The 23,686-nt window shown below is 33.9% G+C and overlaps 2 protein-coding genes across 3 annotated transcripts in view; one reads left to right on the top strand and one right to left on the bottom strand.

Annotated features, from left to right (window-relative positions):
* Window positions 1-517: 517 nt before the first annotated feature.
* Syn (synapsin) overlaps window positions 518-23,686 on the bottom strand; it is a 76,926-nt gene continuing 53,757 nt past the window's right edge. The window contains exons 9-14 of the mRNA XM_013322109.1: window positions 7,522-7,614; window positions 5,933-6,045; window positions 4,880-4,976; window positions 4,188-4,355; window positions 2,718-2,946; window positions 518-2,137 (exon numbers count right to left, since the gene is read on the bottom strand). Coding sequence (XP_013177563.1) covers window positions 1,926-2,137; window positions 2,718-2,946; window positions 4,188-4,355; window positions 4,880-4,976; window positions 5,933-6,045; window positions 7,522-7,614 — 912 coding nt within the window. The 3' untranslated portion in view covers window positions 518-1,925. The remainder of the gene's footprint in view (window positions 2,138-2,717; window positions 2,947-4,187; window positions 4,356-4,879; window positions 4,977-5,932; window positions 6,046-7,521; window positions 7,615-23,686) is intronic.
* The window catches only part of Timp (Tissue inhibitor of metalloproteases), a 45,742-nt gene continuing 39,462 nt past the window's right edge, over window positions 17,407-23,686 (top strand). Inside the window, exon 1 of one of the 2 annotated variants that reach the window (XM_013322587.1) lies at window positions 17,407-17,632. The gene's annotated coding sequence lies outside the window, so the exon portion shown is untranslated. 2 annotated transcript variants of the gene reach the window in all.

Below are 23,686 nucleotides of genomic sequence, written 5' to 3'. Positions count from 1 at the left end.
TTAACACACATATATTTCGTTGTAAAATCTACAATAACATTTGTTATAGAAATCGAACTTTATTACTCATCGGAAATAAAATATGTTTAACAAGAAAACATTCTCAATCTATATTTTGTTATACTTATAAAATACAATATGAAATACTCGATAAAACTACGATATTATCATATTAATGTATAGTAGGATGTATGAGAGATTAAATTTTATAACTCGAAGAGAAGCGCATGAAGAATAAATAGTTAACAACGCCTCAATCGAACAACTACTTCGCAAATTCTTTAAGCATAATGCATTCAATGATTCAAAATAAATTTTACAAATGTATCTGCATAAATGTTTTATAAAACTATTCTCTTATCCATGAGAAAGAAAAATTTTATTGCTTTAAATTTCATACCTTTTGTTTGAAATTAAATTCATAAATTAATGGATGTAATTTTTTTTGCTAACGGAATTAAATAAAACCAACTCTATTTATATGACATAAAGTTGGTTTTAATTCAACTAGTCGAAAATTTGTCATATTTACGATATTGAAAGTGTTACATATTGTGTTGTAGCAGTTTATTACGCAGATACAAAGTAAAAAAAAAAGATATTAAAATGATACCATGATAATAACAATCTAAATAGTTCTTAATATTACGAGATTAACTATAAGATTATATAAAATGTGGATTATTCTTGCTTCTAACAATATTGTCCATTATAAAATTGCTCACGCCATTTCCATTTACCTACCGATGTGTTCTTTCATGAGATCTACACTCTTTGGTTTTTTAAATAGTAAATAACCTTAAAATTACCTTTTGAGTTGTGATATTATGCATTAACTCATTAAAATCATGAAAATTAAACTATTTTAAAGTAGGCCCAACTTGATGTTCACCATTTTTCATTTTCAGTTCCAGATATTATCCTTTTACTAAGATGTCTCAATTTCGGCCTAATCTGTATACATTAAAATTATATTATGATATGATTATACATATGTTTTTAACGTGTACTAAATTAAGCAATAATTTCAACATAATAGGATTTTTTTAATTTTTTAACGAAAAAAAAAATGAACGATAAATCACGCGAATACTATTTTAATGATTAACAATATACTGAGGTAAGATTTACCTGGAATACAATCAGCATTAATAAATATATAGACTTTAATTTATACGATTCTAACGTACAATATGTTTCATAACAATGAAGGTACAGATTGTGCTAGCGTTGCCGCCGTTACTCTACAAAGTCACGGCGGCTGAAGAAACGTGTCCAAGAGTTGGAGACAGTGATAGAGAAACTAGGTGCTCGTCGCGGTGCGGCACGACACGGCACGATACCGCACGTCACGGTACGGCACGGCACGGCAGGGCACCGAGTACCGAACAGGTCGATCACAATGCAGCTCAGTTGATTAATTTTTATTACAAACTTACTGTAAAAATCTACTGTTACATTACATTAAAACTATTATTATTTCTTGTTGTCTCAACGGTATTGTTATAGTTTAAAAAAAAACTTATCATTTAGATGTTATATCTTAGGGTAATCTTTGAGGCAATAAGTATTCAATTTGGTACTCGGTTGGATTCTATCGTAATTATGACACTTTGAATTAAACACAATGAACGATTATTGTGCCGAGAATACTGTAAAATGTACGACAACGGACGTATATTATTGCAGTATTGTGTACTTTGGAACGAAACAGGACCGGACTTTAAAAATATTGAAATAAAATTAAGTATTCTAAACTTCCAAACGTGTTTCTTTTCACTATAAATACACAAGATGTTGAAAACTTAAATTTAATATCATTGAAGAGAAAAGAATATAATTTTATTGAAATTAATGTCTGTTAAAAATTAGTAGTCCGGACCTCAAACTAAACAATGATTATTTTCCTTGGATTTTGATACAGTTTACATGTCCCCGAAAATGCCGGCAAATGTTTTTCTGAGATTCTTCATGGTGTCCTCGGCGTCTTCAGTAAGCGCTGCGCTGAGGGAGCCTTGGCGTGCGAAGCCTCCGCGACCGCCGGCAGAGCCCGAAGCTGGGGGAGCTGCGCCCTGTGCGCTGCCGCTGGCTGTACTTGGAGCTGCCGATGCTGATGATACCGTAGATGATTGAGATGCTAACAAAACAAATAGCAAATTAAAGACCACCTGTACTCGTAATGTAGGCAGAGGATCCGATTACGTTTTTGCCTCTCCATTACTGCTATATAACGGCTTGGTATTTTTAAAAGTACATTCATTCATTTAACAATTTATACGTCACGTCGTAATCTTATTTACTGCACTTGAAAATTCAAATTGATGCTCGTGAGTTACAAACGTATTTTACATTGCATTGAAGAACATCTTTCGTCATGACTAATAGGAAATCGCAGAGCACATGTGCATGCTGCTAGTGTGATATACACAACACGTAAATTTAAATTGTAGTCGAAAGATATCATTGTGGTCTCCTCGTCATTGTATATTTTATAAGTGTATTAAAATTTAAATTGAAAATGTCCAATCCTATTACCCAGGAGCGAAAATGTAGCACCAAGTTAGTATTATAAATTGGGCAAATAAGCATATAAATTTATTAATTTATTATCAAAAAGTTATCGTTTAGTATATATAATTTACAACTTTTAATATAATTCAGGATTTTCGTTTGCTGAGTCAATTAATTGAATTCGGGATGGAACGAAGAGCAGGTACCTTGTGAGTCGCGTCTTGCGAGGGGAGGCGGCGGCGGCTGCGCAGGCTCCGCAGGAATGGGCGGCAGCGGGCGATCGATGCTGGCCCCGCTGGCAAGCGGCGCAGGCGGCGGTGCGCTGGGCGGCCCGCCGGGCACAGCACCAGGACCACGCTCCTCCGGCGACGCCGCACCGCTGCCCGACACAGAACTACGAGACGCTGTCTTCGTTATACCCGGACGACACACCGCCTGGAAATATACACGTATTGCTTAATTAAAAAGTATCCGTAGTCTAGCTCACCTCTAACATAGGATAGGCATCAAGCACCTCGATGAGAAAGTTTATGAGCTGATAATGATTATTCGTTTAAACGAAAGCTTAGTTTTAGTAGGTTTAACCATCATGGTGTTAGTAAAAAGCTCTTGAAATATAATGAGTTGATTCAATTGGTAAATAACCCACAGAATATAAGTCTGAAGGAGAGTTGTAGTAATTGTTATTTTACATTGTTTGGGAACTGAATCCCAAGATCTTTCGACTACCTGTCTACTAAACAACTAAGCTACGAGTGTAAAGGATATTGAATAAATGCCCATGATATAATTATAAATTATTTTTAACTTTGATAAATTGAACCAAGTCTTTCTACGTTGTTTTAATATTTATTTTACAATCCGCTTAACCATTGCAAAAACAAATTTATAAACAAAAATGTTTTTGATCTTAATACAGTGTGCATTCGCCGTCATGATGCGATGATTCAGCTGTGTAAGCGATGGAGTCATGCACCTAGACATACACACATATCCCAACCCAGCGTAGCACCTATTGAACGGTATGACTCAAGTGTGACCGAAGTGTTTCGTGATGACGGCAACCGCTTCATGTGAATAATTTGACTGAAGGTTTATGACCAGGGAAAGGAAATTGATGAAATCTATCCTTAGTCATTTTGTTTGCTCGTCTACATATTTTTATGCTATAAATCTTTACAAACGTTGCTAAAAATCTTCAAGGTGACTTTGTTATTAATACAGTTTATATTTATTTTCTCTGAATGCACAAGTATTTTCCATATTGATTCATAACATCGTCAGTTCAAAGAAAATGTCCTCAAACAAAATTAACGACACTTACTGAAATGCTACAAATATTTTTGTTGATTTTAAGCAAATATAGATTTCCTTCGTGATGATTGGAATTGATGGTATTAATGAGAGTAAAGTGAATACAATATGAATATTACAAATGTTAAGACCCTTTACCACTAATTTGACTAGTTTCGGGACGCGCCCGCAACGACTACACAGTAGTCGCGCGTGGTAAATATTCTTGTCATATGAACCGTTCATTTATGAGACCAAAATCTCTGTATAAAATATATCTTTATCCCGTCATTATCTTTGACTAAACGGAACTAACAATATGTTTAAAATGGGATTTTTGGTCTCAGAAACCCACGGTAAGTCTGACTAGTAAACAGTTGTACCTGCATGCGTTGCAACACAAGTTCCGCTAGATGGCGCCGGTCTTCCTCCTGCGTGTCGCCCATGAACGAGGTGGCGGAGTCGTTCAGCTCAATGATGTGTTCGCGCCCATCCTTGCCCACCACCAGCTCCAGCGCGCACACTTCTAGTCCACCAAATATCTCGCTCACCTTAAAAAAATATTTTATGTTAACAAACTACATAAAGGAAAGGTTTTTTAACTACCTACTGTTAGGAAGAAGCACTGGCGAACTGGTGCAACACTAGCCTTACAAAAATGTCGACATTTATGTCCCCTCACTATTTATTCTGACATTCGCCATTCGCGCCAAAGAATTCGGACTAATAATATCTAAAACTACGTATTTTTTTAATTACTTTTATTGTAATTATTTTTGTTTTGTTTTAATTAAATTAGTAAAAATTTGAGTTTAGTTTTCAGTAGTTATTATAAAATATAAAATATTCATAGTTAAGAATACCTGTAGGTCATAATGTTTACAACTTTTTTATCTTCATTGAATTTATGCAGAAAGATTTATCTTTGTTGTTGTTACTTCATTTGAAATTTTAATCTCTGTATTGTTTGAGGAAAATTTCCTATCATATCTTTGTTTCTTTACTCATGTATATTGAACAAGCTTAACGAAGTGATTTTATTGTTGTTTTCTCGGAAAGAAAATGTGACACATACCTCGTCTATCCACATTTTATATCTGTCGTTCATTCCAATGGCTTCCAGCATGGCTGAACCCTGATTAGTTTTCCAATTGCCGGATATAGATTTGCGCCTGAAATTTTTAAGGTTAATAAATAATAACTAAAGATTAATTACGATAGATTACATAAAATATCTTATCGATTTAGATTAAAATCGATAGATTAGTATCGAACTATACTCCCGTTTAGATAGTTGTATCTAAGCGTGGGATTCCACAGTTGTACTAGATGTATTGAAACATATTCTTGCTTCTTTAATAAAATGCCAATGAAAGCCCACAGTGGAAGGTATAATTATGCTTTGTTCATAGTTAGAAGACAAAAGAACAAATTGATATAACTGGAATTTCAAATTTATAACCTGTATTTATTGCAATTTGTAGAGTTTGAATGAAATAGCTATATGATAAATCCGGAAAATTATCGATATGGTAATAAAGTGGTGTTGCATTTACAGTAAACAATTTAATTTTACTCAATGAAGTGATTCTAAACTGAGACCGTAATTCAAAAGTATCAACATTATTACAAGTGGACGGCGATTACTCAACGCCTGACGATTTATGGTAATCGTTTGCTTGAATTAGTTCGTTTCGATCCAAACGCAAAACTGTAGGCGTCGCGCAAACAACATTGGCTCCGGATATCAACTGCAAACTTCCACAATTTACATTCGACATTTTGGCGTTTTCCCAGTATCGAAAGCTAATTTTACTTGTGCAATACTGATGCATTTACGAACCGTTCATTCATTTGGAATGATTCTGGAAATTTCATGGAATGTTCTATATATAGGTACCAGATTGCTGATCGAATTACAATATTTTATTAATTTTATAAATCCGAAAGTTAAGATGCATGTCTGTTTGAAGGTATCTGCAGAACTGCGGCATGGATCTCATTGAAATTTAGCATAGATGTAGAATATAGCCTGAAAGAACGCATAGAGTACTAATTAAGTTTTTTTAATACTGCGCGGATGGAGTCGCGGGCGTAAGTCAGTAAGTTATGTAGGTATATTTCTTACATGAAAGCTTTGTAGTTTGTGCCAATTTTTTGTATATGTATGTCGTATTTGGCGTCGATGTACGGCTCCACAGTGCAGTAGGTGCCCAGCATTGCCACTACGCCCGCGATGTCCTACAAACAAACAAATGAAATTACATTTAGACTTTTCTTGAAAGATAAAGACCTTTTTTTTGTCATAACGAGCGAGCGGCCACCTGAAATCCTGACCTGAAATACGCAATTGCGTATGCGTTGCCCACCTTTAATCGACGGAGGAGAGGATGCACAGACGAAAATATCTTCCCTTTCCATGCATCCTCTCATACGGAATGTCCCCTTCGACTTCCCATCCTTTCCTTATAAGAAAAAGGGTGGGAAGGGAAAGAGGCCTCCGGGACGCACACTCATCATACGAAACGCGGAATTGCTTCCACTTCACGCCTGTCTTCTGTGTGGTCGTGGTATTTCACCCGGCGAGCCAGGCCAATTCGTGCGAAGATGTTAAAGCGGCTCTACCACTGTTAAAGTTTTTATTTACATACCCAAGTAAAAATTAACAGCATATTATGTTGTACATTTTAATTAACAGAATAATGTTATCTTTGAAATACGACGTAATAAATTATGTAAATTCATTAAAACATTATGTATTGGGTATTAATTTTATTCCGCCTTGCTCGGCTTTTGATTATTTTGTGACTTTACAAGTTATTATTACGTTTATGCTGTAATTAACTGTGTTTATAGCTTTACGAATAAACAATTTATTTAAATTTGAATAAAATAAATTAATAATGATACTCAGTCGACGAATTACTATGTAATTATTTAAATGTATTTTTTTTTATTTTTGTTGGGCGACATGATGTCACCCTCTCGTTACCCCTAGCGTGAAGGCCAGTGCCGTTGTCTGCGATTGTTTATTACGTTAATTATCTTTAACAATTTACATGATTTGTAATGCTACTGTATAAATAAATACAATTTGTAAAAAATCTAGAATATTGTCCTAACTATTAACAATTTTATGAGAGACATTATTTACATGTTTATGCAACATTTTTATGTTTATTTTTGCGATGTCATTGTAGTGATATTTTAAACAGTGACGAAGCAAAAATTTGTGTAGGCCTATTTGCGTGGTGTGGCAAAAAAACCGTCAGCAATTTAATTAAAACTGTTCGTCACTTTATCCAAATCTGAAGTTATACATAATTGAAAAGTAAATTAAATACAAGACGACATCTTTTTTGATTTTACAATGAAACCTTGATGGTACACAACTCCATTAGCATTTAAATCAATGTGTAATCTGCTAAAGGCTAAAATTATACAGTTTATAGCATTGCAGCAGTCTGCATTGGGCAGGGTCTTTGACTATAGAGAAAATGACTAGACAGATGACAATCCGACGTCATAATTGCGTAAAACATAAACTTCTTTATCAACGCATTCTCCTGCAAAAATTTACATCCTTGCACAAAACGAGCACAAAAACAAGCTAGCTACACTTATTATACGAGCACTTATTGTTCATTTTTATTTGATGCAGGAGAATGAGTACGTTTGACATATCCTGTCTTTTAAAAGTCAAAGGGCAGCGTTTACCTGGAAGTCGGCCAAAGAGTCCACTTTCACCTTGGCCACGCCGCTGTGCGCGTGCCCGATTTTGATCACCACCGGGAACTTGGGCGCCGTCACCTTCAACAATCAATGACACTTGAATCAAAACCTTTCGACGTGTATCACACCATCTGTTTATTAAAAAATATAATTTTCAATTTAATCTCAGTTGAGCCCTTAGTTGTTTAAACTGAGGATAAATTATATTGTATGTATTTTTGCGATCTATGATAAGATAAGATTGATATTTTATTGAATAAACTAAACGTACAATTTTCAGATACTACTCATGTTAATAGCAAATATTCCGACCCATATCACGAAAAGCTCTTATAGATTTGTTTCCCGAACTAAATATTTTGGATGTGTTACTATCGGAATTGTTTTTTTTTGTGATTGTATTGCCACTGTTTGCCTTGAGGAGGCATTCACAGTTTCACCGGGCTTGAGATGGCCGAGCGCAGATGGCACTTAGCCTAAACCTCGTTTAAGAACTATCGGAAGTAATATCTAAATTGTATAGATAAAATTTTAACTGGATAAATTAATAAAGTTAAACAATATGACAGGTTTATTACATTCATCAAGATAATATCAAATAATCTTCACAAAGGTTATAAGCAAATACCAAAATGAGTGAGTCACAGTTCGTTATTATGTCAAATAGTTTAACATGACTATCATCGGTTTCCAAAGTATAAAATGTTTGATAATTTATTGCTTATAATGTGAAGGTTGTTCCTACAACGCCAAACACAAAACCAAATACAAAAGGTTTTTCTATAATTTCATGAATTAAAATTTGACATTAAAAACTTTCAATTTAATGGTTGAAATCACGAAAGACATTTTCCTAATATCATCATCATTCATTCATCATTAGCTCACTACACATCCCCACCGAGAGGCTCGGAGCCTACCCTGTTAAGGGTGATTAGGCCATAGTCAACCACGCTGGCCAAATGCGGGTTGGTTGACTTCACACATATCTTTGAATTTCTTCTTAGACATGTGCAGGTTGCATTACGATGTTTTCCTTCACCGTAAGAACGTCGGATAAATGTACATATGTAAATCGGAAATTGAAAAACACATTAGTACATGGCATGATTCGAACCCAAGACCTGCAGATTGCAAGTCAAGTGCTTGACTCCTGAGCCACCGACGCTCCTTCTTACTTCGACTTTTTAATCGATTTTCCTAACATATCTATAGGTATATACAACAGACCTTGAGTTTTTATTTGATCATTGTAATGATATATAATTTAATATACTTCTAAAGTATTTTAATAACTTAATACGTATCAATAACAACGTGTCAGATTTAACATTTTCAACTGAACATTAAAAAAAAAACAATTTAATTGTCAGTTTCGTATTGTTATTAGAATTCAAACGAGAAAGGATGATAATTATTATGAATGTAAATAATATAGAAGTATTAAATCTATTCACGAAGGGATATTGCCCATGAACGATTATTATAATCACCGGTTTTGATATTCAATAATCATACGGTGCGTGTTCGACTTCGTTTTACTTAGTTTGTATGCAGTCGATATAAATCTTAATTACTGGCAAGTTATGAATATTAATACATTTGTTTACCTTATTTATTCATGATTATTGATTAAAAATAAACAAACTATAACCATACAGTTATCCTCCGTTTAATGGCAAGAGAAAAAGCAAATGCTAAATCTCTTAGAACTTGCCTTCACCGTTGACATTTTTTTTAACTTCAGTAGAACTTTTAAATTAATTAATATTTCTTGTACCATCCAACTAAGCACTAGGCCGGTGCTAAGATATGGTTTACAATATTCAAATGCATGATCGGATGTCCGTACCCTTTACCATAACATCATCAGCTCACTATACGTCCCCACTGAGGGGTTTGGAGCCTTACCTTAATCATGGGTGACTTAAACATTAAGTTATTGATATTTTCCTATCTAGTACACTCAAAGCAATTTAGTCGTTATTTACGCAGACTTTAGTATCGATTTCTTAACTAAATTTACACTAAGGCAATCCTTTAGTGACTACTTAACCACTCTGAATATGATTAGTTAGAAATCTGGGTATTCATTGGAAGTATAACTTTCTTTATCGAGCAACACTTTTAAGCATTACATTTGTTTACGAATTGCGGATTATTTAGCATTAATAAATTCCTTTTGATATAAATTTTAGATAAACATTAATAAAGATTGCAAAAATATGTGCGAAGATAATGATTATGCAAAGTGAACAGATTACGTGAGTGCATTTATATCTGACATTCCTGTAAAATATGTGCCAGTGTCTCTGATTAGCAATAAAAGGAAATAAATATTAAAGAAACTACATTTATTATTATGTAAATATTGAAGAAATTACATTTATAATCATTTAATTGCCAATTAAAACTAAAAATAAATATACAGGATGTTAACTTAAAATTTTTAAGTAAACACTATTGTCAATTAAAACTTACGTTAGACATATTACACTAAAGAAATGGCTTATCACAAATGTAAGGTGTAGGCATAAACTAGTACCAGACCCTTCAGGGGTCGTTCTACAGGGTGAGTGAATTAACGGTCTAAATTTGTAAACTACCCAACTCTGGACAATATGCAGAGTTCTTACAAATTTGCCAGTTTGAGAACCCAAAGTAAATTTACACACACAGCACACAGCAGACACAGCGTAAGTAGAAATAAATAATAATTTGTTGTCACGTCCGTTATTTCACTCTCAAGGTTCCCGATAGATATATGTAGATCTATTCGCTAACTAAATGTAAGTACAGTCGTGATTTTTACTTAGTATTAGAATGTTGTCTATTTGGTAACACATGTATAATGTTTGGCAATGTAATATACGAATTAATTTCTAGTAACACAGCATTGAATTCGGTCATAATCTAATACTGGTGATTGCATCATAACACGTCTAAAAACTCAAAGGATTTTAGATTACTTCATTGTTAAGAAAGACGTAATTACTATAAAAACATTAACATTGAGAATCGTGTGTACCTCCAATAATTAAAATTTAATTATTAGTATTTAGTTTGTAATAAACAAAAACTACACTTTATACGTTTTTCATTAACGCCGCCTTTAAAAGCCACGTTCAGTTCATATACTTACTTTTCAGGGACAATAGAGATATGTTTTACATACATATCCTCCATCAGTGTAAACCCATGGCAATTGTTATATAAACAAAACCCGTAAACAATTATGTAAGGTTAAACGCAAAGACCTATGTCGCATTCTAACAATTTGAAAAGCTTTGTTTCAGTTTAGCAATGTCTAGATCAAAGAGATGCAAATTAAAAACTCAGTAAAATATTTAAATTTATAAAAATGTTTTATAAAATGGCAAAGCTTTGAAAGTGAAGCGTGTTTAATTTGATTAAACAGAGTGTTGACGGAATCTGTTTACACACGATGCTTTAAATTAAATAAGTTTCATGAATACGATTAAAATAAAAAGTAGTTATTTATTCACAAAGAAACATTACAACTAGGGATTTTTATAAAACTATTTTTTTATATCAGAAGGTGGCAAACGAGCGAGCGGCCACCTGAAATCGCTGAAATAGCGAAGTGACCGTTGCCCATAGACATACGCAATTGCATATGCGTTGCCTGCCTATGCATCGACGGAGGAGAGGATGCACAGAAAGAAAATATCTTCCCTTTCCATGCATCCTCTCATCCGGAAAGTCCACTTCCACTTCCCATCGTTTCCTTATAAGAAAAACGGTGGGAAGAGAAAGAGGACTAAATTAGGCCTCCGGGACGCACACTCATCAGACGACACGCGGAATTGCTTCCACTTCACGCCTGTCTTCTGTGTGGTCGTGGTATTTCACCGGGCGAGCGGAGCAAATTCGTGCGAAGACGTTTAAGCGGGCTCTACCACTGTTAAATTACTAGAAAAATTACTAGATACTTTGAGACTTAACTTCATACATTATCTATGTTACTCGATTTATCGACGAAGTGATGTTCTTTACCTACTTTAGCAACAGAAGTAAAGTAATAGATAAGATAGTAAACAATTGTAATCTTATGTAACAAAATTTGCGTAATTATTTATCAAACTGTACACATATTTCATTAACAAATTAACGTACTTAAGATTCAAGGAAAATATTTTTATTAAGATTATTTGATAAAGAATTCTTAGAATGTAAAATTTTCAAACAAGAAACAAATAACTTCCTGTAATATGTAAAGTATTTTTCCTTTTCCATTCTTTAATCGGATGTTGATTTATATCATAATGAAATTATTTTTCTTCGTGTATAGTACATCAAATTTATCTGGTCCGATAGGTGAATGCAACTATAGTTACCGTCCTATTATTTACAAAATGAATTTTCTGATGGTACAAACCGCGATAACAGCGTCACCCATACAAGCAGAGGATCAAACAGCAGAGATCAGAGACAAACAAGCAGAGGATCGCCCAAAATCCATCCAATCCAGAGATCCGCAACGATTGAGAAAATTGTTCCATTCAAATCCATCATGGCTAAATAATAGAACAAATTTTATTATACGATTCTGCCTCAAAAAGTACTCCTACGATGGAAGAAGTCTTATTAAAAGTAGGCATTTTCTAGCTCTTTCTTTTCACGCACGTCACCAATATCCCTCATATACACATATTGCACAGATGTTGTGTAACATTGTGAGCTGTGACGTAAACATCAACGTAAATAGATTGCACATAACCGCGTCATAGATATACCGGGAAGGCCTACTTTTAGCAGGGAACTGATAAAACACTGTGTTAGATTTAGGATAATTGTCTTACTAATATATAATAATAGAAGGTACATAACTCCAGAACGACTACATGGATCACGCTGAAATTTGGCATAGATGTAGAATATAGCCTGGAAGAACACATAGTATAATATTTTTTTTTTTTTAATTTCGCGCGGATGGAGTTGTTGACGACAGCCAGTATGCACATATTTTTAAAATTAGGACATAGTTGCGACAGATTGCAAGTTTGATTTATAGTAATTTATAGCTCAACTACGACTCTTTTTCTTTAACTTTTTTCTAATCTGTTCGCTAAATGCCTAAAACTTTGGAATGCATAGATAAAATCATAACATAAGATGTTAAAATACATTTATTATAATTAAAATATTTCTATGTTAAAGGTATTGACAAATGCCAAAGTCCAAACAGTAAGAACAAGGTAAGCGAAACTGTACACTCAGAACATGCTTACACGTAGTTATTCTATGCAGTAGTACGTTGCGTACATTCGTACTTACTATTGTTTACAATGATGGAATGTGTAAACAAGTCTTCAATTAACGCCGCCTTCTTTATTTCACTCAAATTTCAAACTCTCGTGCGAAATATTACACTGTGTTTACCAAAGCCTATCGAAGTACGTATAAGCGTAAATTATTTGTAATTATTATAATCTTGTGATATTCTCCATCCATTCAAAACATTTACATTTATAGGTCACTAATAGTCGCCCGTGTCTCCGTCCTCGGAATTGCACAAAACATAACGTGTTCATCGTGTTGCCAAATTTCATCAAAATCCGTTCAGTGGTTAATATTTATTAAGAGAAATTGTGAGTTTTATAAAGCCAATAATAATATAATTAATCATATCTATTGAATAAATAGATAGTCATTGATATAATAATCTCTAATAGCGATAAAAACGTGACAAGTACAAGTTTTGTAACTTTTTTAATATCTTTTATCGGATTAATAAGTACAAAATTAATTAATTTATAAATTTAATTATAATATTATAGATAAAACAGTAGAAGTGGACATGTGAACACTCGTACAAAAACATTTTTATGGACAAGCGTGGATAAGCGACAGTCCAAAGGATCGCGACATTTTTCTAGCTTTCAGAGTTTTCTCTCTAACCCGAGTTTCTTGCTTATGGAGGTTGCCCGCCAAGACCAGACAGTATCTCGCCTAATCAGTTACAATATGTTTTTAACATAACAAATGTTTTGGTAATGAAAACTCACGATTAAGTGTCGAAGTTATCACACGCTGTGCAATTAATATTGTGTCAATCAAAATTGACATCCGTATTATGGTTGACACAGTGGGGGCGTCATAGTGGGCGGCCGATGACCAAGGGTTCCATGAGGTACTGACAACTATGACGTAAGACGAACAATAAGTCGTGGCTGTGTGTATTACTATTTATGGTGCGTCTGTCACAAGCATTCTGTAGTGATTTAACATTGCTACTCAGTCCATCATCCATTTTTCTCTAAACGTAACCACAGTACTTAGTATTAATGAGTAATTGACTTCAGGAATTGTTCCAAATGACTAGTAGAGTCACATCATTAAAATGCACTAAATCCTTATTTTTGATAGTCTTTTTTATAACGCAAACAGATAATAGCTCTAAGTAGTATGAATAGGTTTACTGGCTGTTAAATAAGTTATTTTTTTTTTGTTTTTACCATTGTAATGTCTTCGTAAACTATTTGTATGTATTTTTAATACTGCCAGTAATGATATTTATTTTTAATTCTTTTTCTTTTATTATATGGATGTGTGATACTGTAAACAGTTTTTATTCCGATTATAACTGTCATTTAATCGCCATTGTTCTCATTTCATCATATATTTTATTGAAATAAAATATATGACATTTTTAGCCGTCGAATAGGTCAGCGCAATAATTTTGCCGATATCTAGTAACGCTATCTGTCGATCGATCGACGAGATAACTTTGTGGCGGCGTCGGCGACGGAGGCATTCAATTCAAATATCTCGTCTATCCGCCGACAATGGCTGTTAATGATTATAATAAGCGAGAAATAATATTGCACGAGTGGACCGGAGCATATATTGTCTACATAGACAAGACAATCGTCATTTATCAACATAATGACCGCCTTTGATGTTATCTACACTGCATATAAATAAATACATAACTTACATGCTTATTGATATGATTAGTTGTTTCGTTTATTATCTAATCTTGTGGGCTCGTTTTAGAATCGGTTTGTGGTCAGAGAGTGCTATTGACCTTACTCAAGGTTTGATGATGTATCGTGTAATTAACACCTCAGTGCTGTTTGCATTTTCTATCGGTGTTCGATTACTAGTAATGAGATATCAGAAATGGCGCCAATGTTCCGAGTTCATACACCCGTTTGTTAAATTGTTCGTATTTATATTCGTACAGTAGTGTGGTATTTGCTGTTCAATTATTTTTGTAAGTATGATAAGTACATTTTTGATAATACTCTTTTATGTTAAATGAGCTGTTTAGTGGTTTTTAGATTGATGAACTCTTTCGTGTCTATTTTAGGCCTATAGTTTTTTTCGGGCGTCGTTGGCTCAGGGGTTAAGCACTTGACAGGTAATCTGCAGATCTTGGGTTCGAATCCCACCATGTACCAATGTTTTTACCGATTTCGATTTACATATGTACATTTATCCGATGATCTTACGTTGAAGGAAAACATCGTGGTACAACCTGCACATATCTGAGAAGAAATACAAAGATATGTGTGAAGTCAATCAACCCGCACTTGGCCAGCGTTGTTGACTATGACCTAATCACCCCTAAAACTTTTTAGGAAACTTTAATCGGAAAAATTAGATGGAAAATATATTGTATATAGTTGATTAAAATTATGTAAAAAATGTAAAATTCCAACAGAACATTGATTAGTCTATAGTGCTGGAATGTTGGAATGGTGATCATCTTTACGTGTATGCACTAGCAAAAAGAAAACATTGCAACAAGTGGGGTCGCCCCACTTAGATAACACTTAGAGGTATTCACAAACAGAGCGTGGGTGCCGCGCACACACCGGCAAAATTAATTAAAAACAAACCGTTTGTGCATCTGTGCGCGTTCTTAACTCATTACAATTTATAGATCAACACGGAATTTTCCCAGTAATGTTTGTTTCACACGAGGGTAGAATAGTAAAGCAGAATAGTACTTCATCGTTTAAACACGCTCTAGACAATACAATAATGTTTTGACGGTAAATGTACGTTACAATAGCAGTGCTGTGCTGTCTACTGTGCTATCCTATACTTAAGTACCTAAATATGATGATGGATGCAAATTTTATACATATTTGCAATTTTCAAAGTAACTATATTTTGCTTTAGCATGTACGTAGTTTCGTATAAGTTATTCGTTACTACTTGAGCAGGCGCGTGCATCAATCACCAAACAAATTGGGCTACGATTAATTACACTATAAGTATGTAGTTCTATATATGGCATGAACAGAGATGTCGAATGCGCTGCACCTGCGCAATACATCAACGGCTTAATGTTGTAGCTGACGAGATGCAGCGGCAAGTAATAGATAAATGCTGTCTAGTTTTGAATATTTGTTAAGCAAAACATCGTATATACAGACAGAAATTCATATTGAATATTTACGTATAGTTTAGGTATAAGTTTCGCTTCGTTAATATAAACATTTATAGTGGATTATTTGAGTGGTATTAATTCTCAATACTACTGTTTAATTGTGTTATATAGATAATTGTACCAATAATAAAATAATTTTTATAGTTTGAACTCGATAAACGTATTTCAAATTAATTCAATAGATTAGAGATTAAAATTATTTAAAAAAAACATAAAATATGAATATGATGATGAACATGTGTATCAAAAACTGTCTACTACTTGCCATTAATTTAATTTTGAAAAAATGAATAAATTATTATCAATCGTGTAAGCCATTCGCAAAAAACTTAAGTAACTCGGAGTACCAAAAGTTTTGTGAATTTAAACGTTTAAATTATCATTGTGTAAGTTGGGGAAACCTTATGCAACATCTTTCGCGGTAACTCCGTATCGGCTTAACTAAACCACAGCGACACTAACACCTTATTTGTCCGCCTGAATGACTTTGTAGGTTTCCATAAAATTCCCAGGCACATGTAAACATTTTGACAAGTTATGTTACATTGAACGTCAAAGCAAATGAGAAAATTCGGAGAAACACATCAAATTATAGTCTCGTCTTGTCTAATAATGAATCATTGAAATTAAATGCAGTTAGTTTGTCACCAATCTGGTAGATATTTGGAAATTCTTCATCTCTGCTATTCTTCTGGGAAACTAGCGTGATGGTTTATTTTATGAACGTTGTTTGAATTTGCATGCAATAATTTGCAGCCCAGAAACTACAAATAATATCTACTCAAATCTATATCTTACGATCTAAATTCTAATTCGTTAAATTAAAAAAAGAATCCTACACTCACGAATCCGTGTTATCAACATGAGATGCCGTTTAGTTCACTCAAAAAAAAAAACGATTGCCAAATTAAGATATACAAAATTTAAAAAGGAGCAAAAACAAAATGATGTGTTCATTTAAGCTAAATATATGCGGGATGACAAACATCAGTCCGTCTGCCCCTGATAATGTAAAAGTCAAAATAAATAATATCGCATCATGTTCTCATTATCCACGCACAATTGATGCAATATTAAATTATCTTAAAATAAACATTTTGCATCTCCTTCTCTTCCTTCTTTTACATGACCTGAACGACTATCCAATTTAACCTTGAATTAAGTAGCGATGTGATCATATCATTGTTACGGTTATTAATTCTTGAGAATGAAATTTAAATTGGTTATTGTGAGAGCTCGCGGTGATGGCGTCTCGTGTTTACATTGCGCGCATAACGCATGGATGATGTCACTCGCGAAACCTAATTTTGATGAATCACGAGCTTTTACCGTCGATGCACCGATAAGCTGCGTATCCTGCGCCGCGTCGTGTGATATCGCACATAGCACATACCGGGGCCCACGTGTTGCCCAAGTTATCGTCAGCAACACAGCATAATAACTGGTCCGGCGAACGCGCCGAACGCCAGTCAGTCGCCGAGTGTCAGTCGAAGTGCCCGTATCGTTCGCACTCCTAAGCCGGTATCGCGAGTACGCGAATCCGCGATCATAAACAAAGTTCAACAAATTAAAAATAAATAAAATACGAACCCGTGCTAAAGTTGCAGTCGATTACCAGTCGGATGAACTTTCCAATATAACAGTGAAACACTGAAAATTCTACGAGTGCAGGTGCATTTGTTTACCTTGATTTTCTATTAGGTTTATTGCGATCATGTGGCCTGTTATCGCCGCATACACGTCTGTTTGAACCATTCGAACTACAATTAGATATGTAAATACATCTCACGATACATTTTAATCATGTTATATGATTATTGACGTATTAAAAGCGACTGAAACTAGATGAAAGGTGTCTTATGTCATGGTTATTTGCTCAGTTGTTGATTGCAACTTAGTATCGCTTGTACAGCGAACGTGACACTTCTCGTAAACATCACTAGAGTCTAGAGTTTCGTTGGCGAATTCTGATACTGACCGGACATTAATTTAATCTTGGATTAGAATCACACTTTTTTACTTCTACCTTATTTTGTGACAAAATGTAAAAAGAAGATCCAATGAATTCTTCTGCAGAATATTTCTCATGAGCTTGTAGATGAGGATGCTTTATGTAACGTAATAGAATTGATGGTGAAGGAAGTGCGTCGTTAGATGAATGTGGTGGCAGGATCCACTCGGCTCTATTAACAAATCAAACAGCTTTATTGTATAATGGCCACATTGGAGAGAATCGTTTGGTAGCGAAACTACATATTATTGTTATGACTATCTATAAAATGCTAGTGTTATACTTCTAATTATAATAACATACAATTTACTTGTAACATGTGTTTAGATTTTTTACTTACAAACGCTTGTTATAAATTCATAACATACTTTGATTGTGGGTATTTACTTATTTTATTAACACAATCGATCGATTATAAAACAAATCATAAGTGGAGACATAATATACAAGTACATTACATTATACAAGTATTGGCTGCATAAAAAACTTAATTGTTAGAATATGTGTTTTCCTAGACTATGTTCTACATCTATGACAAATTTTAGCGAAATCTGTTGAACCGTACTGCATATATCTTCTAACAAACATCCACTATACATTCAAACTTTCGCATTTATAATATAAGTAAGATTTTCTACAGTACGAATTTCAAATTATTTAAATTCTATTTTGTTGTACTATAAATGTTATGACCTTCAATAGAAAGTCGTTCTCACCACATGTTACGGTAACTGACTCCTTGATTATTAGACGTAGCGTCGGAGCGTGACCCTTGATTATTGACCCTGCACACGGAAGACTCTGCCCAAGTGTCCAGTCTTAGTTTACGTAGCTATATAACTAAGAGTTATGTCGACAACAACATAAATTGTGACTAAGCTTACACATTCGCTAATAACATTACGTCCTTGTTAAAATATTGAATTCGTAATTTGTTCTGTTATATATTTTACTTAGTCCTCATATAGGTCTATTTCAACTGACAAAATTACTTAAGAGATTTTCATATTGTTTTTACTATGAAAAATCTTGTAAAATATTGGGTTGAGCTTAGCTATCGTGCAAAGCCGGGATCTGTTGCTTGTATCACAATACCCCCTTGAACACGCACGTTAACTCGACCGATGTTTAATTGCAAGTCTCAATTTAATTTATATCAAGCAGACGTCAATCTGGTTTTTAAACAGACAAATATGTTTATTGAACTTTGTTAATTGTTCAACATCTAAAACAGATACATCTTTTAAAAAATTCCATAAGTCTTATGGTATAATATTTCCGACTTTTCGACTTCTGGGTTGAAATATCTCGGCGACCCAATCCCGTCGAGCCAAGCGGCCAAGTTCACATGCGATGCACATAGCCAATGATTGGCGTTCCTCGACTCGTTGACGGCAAACTCGAGATGGGAAAGTGAATGTTAGGTTATTCAACTTGACTATTCATTGACTTCCCTGACCTGTGCGATTGTTTTGCATACTATTGATAGTACGGAAAAATTATTTTTGTTATATCTGAGAATGACTTGGAGGTTGATCGATCATTGGTTACCTTTATTTAACAGAAAATGCCGGAAAATTGTCATGAAATATTTGTTGTTTCATAAAATATTAATTTTTCAGTTTGTCAATGAGTTTGTTTAATTTTCCATGCTAGAAAACAGAGAGATATGTTGCTGATAACTTTCTTTATACTTTTGTTCTTAAGAGCTAATAAATAAATAATTATTTGTATCAAATGTCTTAATTCTGTTATGTAATTGTAAGCTAGAACGTGTTAGCTCTTACCACAAAACCTGGCTTTCTCCACTGGCATGAGGTAAACATACTTAAAAATAACTTTCGAATACTCCTTCGTACAATGTTTATTGACTAGGAAAGCGGTAAAGGCACAGCTCTTTCCGTGTCTATGAAAAACCCATTTCACTGATCGAGTTAGAAAGAAATAAAATTGTTATCTTAATTCCATGGGCCGTGGTGTTTATTGACCGAGTTCAACCGACTAAACCAAAGTATAACTACGGTCAAATATATGCTTCGAAATGTTTTAAGATTACTTATCTTCTAATGAAACATAAATATGTAAGCTTTTATACTTTAACGTCAAATGTCAGAATTCAAATAACTACTAATTTGTAGTTTCGCTTTGAGCATTAATTTACAATTGTCTTTTTTTCTAATTACAAAGGTTTATTATCTACATTATTCACTCTCGTTGAATTTTATCTTATTCGCTTCTACATTCGTGATATAAAACCCGGTGAAAGATTTCCTATTGCAAGTTGTTTTGCAAAGTAATACTATATGTTTCCATTACATAGGAAGACTTGTGGCGTGGTTAGGTCTCACGGTACGTAACTGTGGATCGTCTTACTTCGCCGGAATGAAAACAATTTGTCCTTACCATGGCAGGTGACGAAGCTCTTCATCTGTTATTGTTTATAAATAGCCAGTCCATTTCAATTATCATTATTTCATCGCCAAAAATAGATTCGTAATATTAAATGACAGATTAATAGTTTTAATACAGAAGGCAAATTATCTTCTCAATAATTACCTCTGGTAACATTATCATGATTTTCATTCATCACCTGCAGCTCACTATACGTCCTCACCGAGGTGCGCGGAGCCTACCCTAAGTTAAGGGTGATTAGGCCATAGTCAACCACGCTGGCCAATTGCGGGTTGTTTGACTTCACACATATCTTTGAATTTCTCCTCAGATATGTGCAGGTTGCATCACGATGTTTTCCTTCACCGTAAAAACTTCAGATAAATGTACATATGTAAATCGAAAAACACATTGGTACATGGCGGGATTCGAACCCAGGACCTGCAGATTGCAAGTCAAGTGCGTGACCCCTGAGCCACCGACGGTCTAAGTGTGTGTGTGCTCAAGAGTGCAAATTACGAGGTACCAATTCAATCCTATACAGTCTTTGTTTCTTCAGTAAAAAATTTACTTGTGAGTATGTTGCACCAAAATGGCATCAATACGTTGTATGCGATTGTGTCATTTGCGCACTGTGTAAAGAGTATTTCATTACAGTGCGCAAGGATGTAGGACACGCGTCGTTTTAACCTCTTCGTTATTGTTAAGTAATCTAAATGACGCAGTACCTTGTTTGTATTACGATTAAATGTTTTACTTGTAAATTAAATTGCATCACGTATAAATTTACTTCTCGCTCATGCCCTATTTTACCCCTTGAAATGCATTATTTCGCATTTATGTTAAAATGAGTATTTTTAGAATATTCTCAGAAAAAAATATTGCACATTTTTTTACTTAATAGTTAGTTAATGTGTATATTACTAGATCAAGGGTGATATGATTTAAAAATTATTACTAAAACATTTCAATAAATGTCAAATAATAGGTTGGTAAATATTGCGCAATCTTATGATCAAATGGTTTATCATTACCGCACTAATAAATTGTATTAAAAATTAACTAGAAACTTTTCTGGGAAATAAAGTAGGTTACGTTAACCAATTATCGTAACAAAACATTCTGTTGTAGATTCTACGAACAGATTGAAGGATAAAGCGGGTTTTACGCACGTAATTATTATTCTAGTTACGAAGTCCTAGGATTTCCCTCGGGCGAGGGTCACGGCTTATCTGAAGTGGTCGACAATCGCGTCCGCCCACACACAGACATACGATTTATTTGTCAGTTTAGAACCAAGACGCCGGCTCTTGCTCATGTAGCTTCATAACTACTTTTAAGGTATCTTTAGTATCTCTAAGGTTAGTGTGTCTATCTCTATTACAGTATCGTGAACAAGATTTGTAGTTAGTGGACAATCTAATATATAAAATTCTCGTGTCACAATTTTCGTTCCCATAATCCTCCGAAACGGCTTGACCGATTCTCATGAAATTTTGTGAGCATATTGAGTGGGTGTGAGAATCGGCCAATATCAATTTTTACCCGCGCGGACGGAGTCGCGGGCGACAGCTAGTAATACATAAAGCTCTGTACAATCAATTACTTAAAGTAAGAAAACTCGGTTTAAATCTGATTTTACTCTTCATCAGTCCAGTGAATTAAAATTACGACAGTACACCCGTATAAATACCTAACATTATTAGATAAACAAATCGTATCGTACATTTTAAGTAAGTCTTTTACCGAATTTACCAAATAGTAAAATTACGTAAACAATAAATCGTAATTCAAGTCACGGTTAAGATTCAGTGAGTTTGTAAGCGTAGAAAATATTAGAGCGGCCAGCTGTGTATTTGCATTTGAATAGGCTACGATCAGCGCACCTCGTGCTCTACATACTAGGCGCCGGTAACGGTAATACGAGATGCCTAACCTCAGCTTAGTACTCCGACACTCGGACGCTTGTTAGGAACCCTCATAGTCCGGGCAACATGACTCCCGAAGCGCTTGATTATTTTATGCCAGGATTAAATAATTCCAAATTTAAATAATACACGCTTTATTTTTTTTTCTATCACAACCAGAAATTTCTTTGACATTTAAAATTTTAGCTGTAACATACTTAATTTAAGAAATTTATGGAGAGATTTGTTGCATCATTTGCGATTACACTTGACTTACACTTTACATCTAATCGCTAATCTTTTTAATAAACAGTTAATACATTGGCTTATGTTAGTGTTAATCGGATGACGTCATCTTGTAAAACAACATGTTCGTTTCGTTGAAATTATTGAAGGAATACAAACATAAGTATAAGTAAAATCTAGATGTAAACACGAACGGGTCCACTATCAGTTACGGTCAGAATGTACACAAAAACAATCAAAATGGATTTATATGTTAAATCTATTATCATATTATTTAGACCTATCAAGTTATAATATTGTAATTACCAAATTGTGTTCGTAGATGTTCCTAAACCGAGTTTGTGTTTTAAATTGCTTACTTTTCTGTTACCCGAGTACTTTATTATACAATGTCTGGGGAATTACCGCGTCGTAACATAATAACTATTATTATAGTCTGTCACAAATTTTATAAACGTTGCATTTTGTGTCTGCGTAAGTAACATTGCATATATGAATAAATAATATCGAGTGTACTTTGTCCGATATTTAACCCTTGCTGATTTTAATATTTAATTGGTCGAATTATTAATGTCAAGTTGACACTATTTTCGTGATATTAACCTTAAATTTTAAAAGCGTACTTAATGTCGAGATCAATAAAAAATAATTGCATTTTATGCGTAAAAATATAAATCTGTTTGTGCCTTGTTGTACCAGATATGATTTTAAAAATTTATGCATCTGGTTTTATAACATTGTCCGATCGAATGCTAAGATGAACGCATTGAGAATAAGTTTTTTAAAAAAAGGGAAATTTGATACAATAAACTACGTCTGTGGATATAAATTAGATAGGAACTAAACAATTATACACTGAAATATATTTCCAAACTTTTAAAAATATCTTCCTTAATTCTTAACAAATAATTTTAAGTATTAGTTACATCGAACATTTAAGCAATGTCTTTGACACTCTAGTGAGAAGTAAAAATAAATAAAAGGGCCGAAGACATTGTGTCATTGTAAAATACGTTGGCTTAATATTGCCAGACCCGAAATAAACATGACCAAATATTTCGTAAATGTAACGGGCCATCATTTTTTAACATTTTAATCCTATAAGTAAACGCTGCAGTTATCCGAACGAATCGAATCAAATCCGATTTGACAGAAAAAATTGTAAGCTCC

The sequence above is a fragment of the Papilio xuthus genome, unplaced genomic scaffold, assembly GCF_000836235.2.
Source record: "Papilio xuthus unplaced genomic scaffold, Pxut_1.1 DF825928.1, whole genome shotgun sequence".
NCBI lineage: Eukaryota > Metazoa > Arthropoda > Insecta > Lepidoptera > Papilionidae > Papilio > Papilio xuthus.
Note: the sequence above shows the minus strand (reverse complement) of the source record. Positions and strands in the feature narration are given on the sequence as shown.